This window comes from Aplidium turbinatum, chromosome 4 (genome assembly GCF_918807975.1).
Source record: "Aplidium turbinatum chromosome 4, kaAplTurb1.1, whole genome shotgun sequence".
Classification (NCBI taxonomy): Eukaryota; Metazoa; Chordata; class Ascidiacea; order Aplousobranchia; family Polyclinidae; genus Aplidium; species Aplidium turbinatum.
This window is the reverse complement of record NC_137475.1, coordinates 46541234-46548842: the sequence shown is the minus strand read 5'-3', so window position 1 is coordinate 46548842 and position 7609 is coordinate 46541234. Positions and strand designations below refer to the sequence as shown.

The following is a 7609-nucleotide window of genomic DNA, read 5'->3' as shown; positions in this document are numbered from 1 at the left end:
ATCACGGGTTTACTTGAAGGTTTCTTGGGGAATTGTTTGGAACTAAAGAAACCTCAGAAATTATTTTAAGTGAAGATCGTATGGTCTAGTGCAGTGATTCCCAACCGGTGGGTCGCGAACAACGCGAAGCATTTCTACATGTTGTCGAATGTTTATTTTTCTAAAAAATGCTGACACTACTATGGATCTCACAAGCCGCAGTTTGGTCTTGAACAGTACTGCGCCTTCGCCATCGCTACTCTCATCTTCACTTCATTTGTTGACTTTCCATCTTCATGAATTGTGCACCCTGTTTTCTATTAGATCGGAAAGTTATTATATTATGATTACGTAACAATTATGCAACAATGTAACAATTAGATGTGTTGTGTCGCGTTAACTATTTCACTGCGTATGCCAGTAGTAAAGATGCCATATTAAAGATGTCAAATCTCAATGTGGGTCGCACAATAAAACTTGCATTAACAGTGAGTCGCGAACTGAAAAAGGTTGGGAAGCACGTCTAGTGAGCATGGGATGGAATTGAAGACGTTTTTTTAGCTCCCATCCCATGCCAGTGGGTTCATGGTGATCAGTTTTGTGCCTTCATACGTTTGCGATACATTTAAAGCAGATTCACGCGTGTGGGTTGGCGTGAGCAATCCCCCAGACGACGATGGACGGGTTCTACGTGATGACGTAGGAAGACAACAACGATCGAGTTGGTGCAAACCGTACTTCATTGCTGGTGCAAACCGGATTTCATTGCTGGTGCAAACCGGACTTCATTGCTGGTGCAAACCGAACTTCATTGCTGGTGCAAACCGGACTTCATTGCGATCGATATTGAAGCAAGCAGAATTATCATTGAGTTATGATTTATTGAGCAAACAATGTGCAAATATTTTTTCAGGCTTACAAACAACATTGCTCATACTGTACAATAGGTAAAGCACATTGTAAGATTTGATGCTTTAGTCAGAAAGCATCCATTCTTTCGTTTGTACCAAAGGTTTAGTGCGATGAGAATCTTTTCATTCTCCGAGGCTCAGTAACTGAGTTACGGGACCTTCACCTTTGATGTGTATCTAGAATGGTGTAAATCTTAGATCTGCTACACAATCATCCAAGTACTATTGCCGCAAATTGTCACCCTTCATTCGCTGTTGAAGCGCGATGCCCAGCAGCATGCTCACTGAAAGTTGATTCTATCTTGAGCTTGTACTTCATGGCTAGCTCAGTTTCTATGACGATGTTGTGCGTCACTCAAACCAAGTCACCCACGTTTCGAGCACTCCGCAGCACCACCAAGCGAGAGGGATACCATGTGGCCTCAGTCTACGCCATTAACGTTCAAAAGCACAAAAATACCACTAATCAGAAACAACAGAGTAATAGAATAATTAATATCTCATCGAAATTGCAAAGATAAAAACAGTAGGTCAAAATAATTCTCCGCGTGCAATTATTGAAGGTGCAAATTATCGCTTTATAATGCAGTAATTGTTAATTGTTTACACCTGTAATTGTTAATTATTAATTATAATAGTTAACATAATAATTTTTTAACGTTTTATATAATTTTTACATTTTGCGGCAACAATAGACAGAAGCCATGAGGGGTTCCGTCTTACCGGTTTGTGCTGAATCGTAACAGAAATAGGGAGTTTGGAAAAACCTTTCCTGCTTCCAAAGGTTTCCATCTTGCAAACGTTCGATCTCAGTGTTAAGTTCTTTCACGTAATCAGAGGCGGTTTTGTTGTCGCGCGTGGAGAACACGATCACACCTCGCCGCTTGGTGACTCTGATGAGGTCCGACAAAACCGCGGGAACCAGATGTCCCGGACCAAAGCCCCCACAGCAAACCACAGCGTCATACGCGTCATCTGCGAAAGGGATTGGCCGATCGGGAAGCACAAATTCTTTCTTCACTTCGCGATAAACAGCTTTCCCTCTAGCGACCTCAAGCATTCCTCCGCTCCCATCGATCCCGTCAGTATCTCCCTTGAAACCGGCCGCCCTCAGCCCATCCGCGACCAAGCCAGTCCCGCAAGCGATGTCCAGGATAACAGAACTCTCCAAACTACCATCCAGCAACTTCACTGCTTCCTCCGCAACACACTTCGGAGTCTCATATCCCAATCCTACAAAGTCCTTCTCGTACTCCGAAGCGAGCTTGGTGTAGTTGGAAACTGTCTTCTCGGTGCTGGTCACGTCGATGTACCCACCATAAATTTTCTTGGACAAGTTCTCATACTTCATTTGGTCAGCATCAGACATTTCAAGATTTATGTAAAAAACGCTTAAAATTACACCTTGAAAAAATAATCGAACATTCGTTAAATTTTTGCTTAGTTGCATTGAGACTTTTACCGTTGAAAGTTTTACAGAAAGTAACTTTACCCGGCCTAGTGGTTACTATAAAAAGCTCGGAGGGGGGGGGGGGGGGTTAACGTCGTTGACCTAAGAATTTTTCTATATAAATAATCGAATCAACGAAATACACAAAGTAACATTGTTAAAGTCAACGCTAGAACAAAAGAAGTTTCTGTTTGCAAGCCTGGCAACTAGTAAGTGACAGGAGGCACAATAGTCGGAGGCATTTGTGCAATCGCAAGGGAAGCAAATTAATGAGTTCACATCTGCTTAGTGTCTCAGAGCATGATTCTAAGGCTTCCTCGCCTGGATGTGATGATGACTCGCTATTGGCTGGCACTCGTGGATTCTGATGTTCGGAATCTACAACAAACAACTTCCGTACAAACTGACTCAGTTATATGAAGCACAGTGTCACTTGTAATCGTTTAATAAGTAATATAAAACACTTGTTCGGGTTTCAAACAACTTCAGTATTTAAACAATAACGTAGTTGCAGCAAAACTAATGAACTCGGCAACAAAATAGTCGAACAAGTTTTTGATTGAAGTAGAAATGATGAGATCCGACAATTTCATTTGCATCAACTTGACAACACTTCGTGAAAACAACGTTAGAATGATCTAGCAAAATCTATGGAAGTCATAAGTCAGCAGAGGCACGACAGATCGCTGAATAAATTCGAATGAATCTTATGGACACCACTATGGTACATTGTTCATATTAAAAAACATGATATACGTTCTGCTGGTGCAAATTAAGCTGAACTATCACAAAGTGTATAAAGTAACAATCTGCTTTTATTTTGGTTGGTTTACAGCAACATGGTCCTGTGTTTTGTCATGCTAGACAGGCAGTCACCACCTGACCTAGCCCCCTGAAGAAGTCAGTCGAGTCTGATTGACGAAACGTCAGAATAAATGCAGAGAATCACCTTATACATCTTGTGATAGTTCAGCTTAGCTTGCACCAAAAGAACGTATCATGTTATTTAACTAAACGCCTGGTGAACAGCCTCATTCAATTTTTAGCATTATTCATATTATTACAACTTCGGTCAAATATTATCAACAACTTATTGCTTTTCAAGCAGTCAATATCAGTGCAAGATCCGTTCATTCAATGCTTTGTTTTATTATTATTTTCAACAGGCATCTACCCCATTTTTCTAGCCCTAAGACTATATTCGTGATTTCAAATAAATCGCACACACAAAACATTCGATTTACAGTAAGCTGCGTCTATAAACTGTTATGTAGCAAATGCACCAGACCACAGTTCATTGGTTTTGATGTATCCGGCCAGAAGTGAATACTGCGGCCATTCATGACACATTTAAGACTTTAAGATATTCTTTCGAACTTACAGCTGTGCAAGGATAAATTTTATTAAACCACCATCATGCGTATCTCCAAGCATGAAGAATGAACAAAAAAACACGGAAAATACTTTAAGTGGTGTTTGAGCATCGCGTGCATGGACAGTGGACACGGAGCAATACGGAAAACTGCCATGCAAAGCCCGGTAGCCAGACATAATTGATTCCTTCAACAAAACCTTCTGACAACCACATCTTGAGTGGCTAGCTTGGTTTTGTATTTCACAAAGAAAGCACAAAAGAAATGCATCAAAATTTATTTCTCTCCTGACCAAGAGTCCACTGTTTGGGATTCTTTGGTGGCGCTGTTTTCATTGAAATGGCTCAAAGTTTTATGGTCTTGTTTCTTCAAATCGTCTTCCTTCAACTTTTCTATACGGTTTTGCATGACTTTGTACTTTTCAATATTTTGAACAAGCTCTTCGATCGTTGGTGGCTCCTCTCTCCTTTGTCGCAGCCAAGCGTCCCATTCCTTTGATACTTTGATCTCCACAGATTTTGGAAGGTCTGATCCGCCCGGGGGGATCACCAACCGAGAGTGTCGGCTGATGCTGAGCAACCCCAAGAAATATCTTTGAGGAAGAACTTCATGATATGTGTTGCCGTCTAAATCTTTGCCAACAAACTTTTTTTCGGGTCTTAGTTTTAATGCATTGACAACAACGCGTGAGGCTCGTCTTAGTAATGAAGACATTATAAAAACGTCTTACTCATTCTACACAACAAAAACAAATCCTGTTTAAAATTTTAAGATCTGGCACTTTGACACAGATGGCTGCAAGTTTTCTTGGTGTCACCCTGTAGCTTTTATATGAATAAAAAGTAATATGTTATGTTTTCTGCGTACGTTGAAATGAATGTGGAGCTTTACTGAAATAAACTTGATTGAAAGACAGTTGTCCAACTAAAACTTGTAAATGGTTTGATGTTTGAAACACCGCTTTGGCGTTGGTTCACTTTGACGCATGGTTGATTGGTTGTGTTAGAGCCCGAGTATGAATTCTACTGTAATTTCGTTGAAGGATCACTGGAGCTAACGTCTAAAACAAAATAATCTAGCAAAATGTTAATTAGTAAATGAATGACTACAAGTTCTTGATTCTAAAATTTTTACTTTATTTCGATTTGCAAACATAAGCACAGAATGTCTGTTCCAGGCAACATTAAACCATCAAAAAAACTTTCTGTTGACAGCAAAATTATAAAATTCAAGCTAAATTTGATAAGATAGCCACATTTTTTCTGTTAGCGTCCCCCATCTACCTCCTTAACTTCCTCATAAGAAGACTCTAGTGATGAAGTTTTATTTGCAGCTTTAGAGCAAAAATGTCTAGCAATGTTGCTATGGAAACTCAGTTATTTGGTGACATGAATAACTCGTTCTTTCGAGGGACAGTGTTACAAGCAAATTTTGTAAAGACACCAAATCGAGTGATCAAAAATAACATGCTCAACAATTTTGTTTTGCTAAAAAAGTTAAATAAAATAAGACTATATAAATATATAACTGCAGCAAATAAACAATTACATATATTGTTTTATTTAATATCATACAACTTTGTTTTTGTTGCAACAAACTCGCCAACAAAATGAGTTCCATCACTAACTTGACAACCGGACTTCTTTTTATTTTTAGTGATCTTTTCTTCTTTCATATGAGTTTTTTCTGTAGACTACGTTTCATCAAGGTCAGATGTCCAGGCCAGACTTGGACAACTAGATAATTCTAGTTGTCTAATTCGATAAATTAAAGTGAAATGTCTGTAGCCTAATTCTAATCTAATTGGATAAAAACTTGTTTGCTCTAATTATAGATCTAATCCAATTTCTAGTTTTGCTAAAAATGTTAGTTTGTCAACAGTATTTTTTGGTAAATAAAAGGATACTGCGGTTTTATCAACCTTATGTATATAAAAAGAAAATGCAATAAAACTAGAGATGTACCGATATATCGGTATCGGTGATATCGGCCACTTTTTGAGTATCGGTATCGGCAAAATTTGGCCGATACTGTGGCCGATACTAAACATGTAAAAAAGGCGCTTGCTGCGGATTTTTCACAGAATAAAGATACAGATTTTTTAAAGTTGTAACTAACGTCACATTGATATAGAAAAATAACAACCTGTTCAAATTGCTGATATCTCACACTCCCATGACTTCTTGCGCGTGCCTTTTGGCATTGGTTGCTTGCAGTGATTCTTTCACTCAAACAAAACGTTTTGTTTCAGCAGTTTTGCGTTGTTCGATTCTTAAGTTGTGAAAGAGACTTAATTTCTCCAATATGTGTTTCTTTTTTACTCTCAGCAGAGTGTAAAACTTGTAAAAGTTTTTCATCCATACGACGTCATGAATGAAATTATATCTCAAATCGGCGTAATGACGTGACATCATCGAAACATTTTATCGAATAATAAATTAACAAATTCGATTGTCACAAGTGGTTTGGTTGTGGTAAACAAATATGTTTTAACTTTGAAGTGCATTGAAACAAAATATCCATTACCGGTAATCGATATGTAATATAGGCTATGTACGGTAGTCAAATTCCATATCAAGAATAAGTCCATATTTTTAAGGTTTACGTCAGCTCCAGAGATCAGTAGGCACAACAAGACCTTTTACTGATTGGTTCAGTGAGGATTCGTGGTCCCATTGCTCTCCGTTTTAGTGAATAGACTCGTTTTCAATTCATTCTTATAAGACATTACGTAATGAAAAAATATGTGATAAGGTTGGAAGACATTACGTCATGTCTTTTCAATACAAATTGAAGTTTAACATTTATTCTTTTGTTCATAGTCGCCCACCTTCAAAGCGGTATCACAAAGAACAATTTTCGTTATGGGGGGCATCAAGAAGGGTGCAACCTAGTTCGTACCCTGAACAGTTCGGACCCTCAGTTCGTACCCTGAAAAGATCGAGAGAAAAAATTAAAAAAAAGCCGAAGTCGCTGATCGCAGTTTAATAGCACAAAGCAGAAGTCGCTGATCGGAGTTTCCGCAAACAAACTCGAGGGTTAGGGTTAGCGGAAACCGCGGAACTGCGGAAAAATATTTGCGGAAACTGCGATCAGCGAGGGTTAGAGCAGAGCATAGATTACTCGATGATTAGAGTTAGGGTTAGCCGAAACTGCGGTTAGCAAAGCTGCTGAAAAATGTTTGCGGAAACTGCGATCAGCGAGGGTTAGGGTTAGAGCATAGATTGCTCTATAGTTAGGGTAAAGGTTAGCGGAAACTGCGGAAAAATGTTTGCAGAAACTGCGATAAGCGAAGGTTAGGGTTAGAGCATAGATTGCTCTATAGTTAGGGTAAAGGTTAGCGGAAACTGCGGAAAAATGTTTTCGGAAACTGCAATCAGCGAGGGTTAGGGTTAGAGCATAGATTAATCTATGGTTAGAGTTAGGGTAAAGGTTAGCGGAATCTACGGAAAATGTTTGCGGAAAGTGCGATCAGCGAGGGTTAGGGTTAGAGCATAGATTAGCCTATGGTTAAGGTTAGCGGAAACTGCGATCAGCGACTTCGGCTTTGTGCTATCTTTCTCTCGATCTTTTCAGGGGGAAAATTTTAAAATGTTTGCGGAAACTGCGATCAGCGACTTCCGCTTTTTTTAATTTTTCTTTCGATCTTTTTAGGGTACGAACTGAGGGTCCGAACTGTTCAGGGTACGAACTAGGTTGCATCCCATCAAGAATATGTCGACATGACTTTTAAGGTTTACGTCGGCTCCGGAGATCAGTAACATATAGGCCCAAGGTTGTTCTCTTTGATGCAACAACACCATTGATTGATTGGTTTAGTGAAGATTCGTAGTTCCATTGCTTTCATTTTGAATGATTATACTGATTTTCAATTTATTCCTACAAGACATTACGTA

General features: G+C 39.1%; 2 protein-coding genes across 2 annotated transcripts; both read right to left on the bottom strand.

Moving 5' to 3' along the window:
* Nucleotides 1–420: 420 nt before the first annotated feature.
* Nucleotides 421–2287, bottom strand: LOC145768532 (methyltransferase-like protein 27). Its single transcript, XM_082580042.1, has one exon. It carries the CDS (start codon nucleotides 2257–2259, stop codon nucleotides 1564–1566), a length of 696 nt encoding a protein of 231 aa, XP_082436168.1. The 5' UTR covers nucleotides 2260–2287; the 3' UTR covers nucleotides 421–1563.
* Nucleotides 2288–2398: 111 nt separating this feature from the next.
* On the bottom strand, nucleotides 2399–4437 carry LOC145769396 (uncharacterized). Its single transcript, XM_082581017.1, has one exon. The coding sequence runs from the start codon at nucleotides 4425–4427 to the stop codon at nucleotides 3990–3992; it is 438 nt and encodes a 145-aa protein (XP_082437143.1). The 5' UTR covers nucleotides 4428–4437; the 3' UTR covers nucleotides 2399–3989.
* Between the last annotated feature and the right edge of the window lie 3172 nt (nucleotides 4438–7609).

Excerpts from the sequence above, each read along its gene's own strand:
- LOC145769396 (XM_082581017.1), bottom strand. The coding sequence starts at position 4,427 with ATGTCTTCATTACTAAGACGAGCCTCACGCGTTGTTGTCAATGCATTA.
- LOC145768532 (XM_082580042.1), bottom strand. The coding sequence starts at position 2,259 with ATGTCTGATGCTGACCAAATGAAGTATGAGAACTTGTCCAAGAAAATT.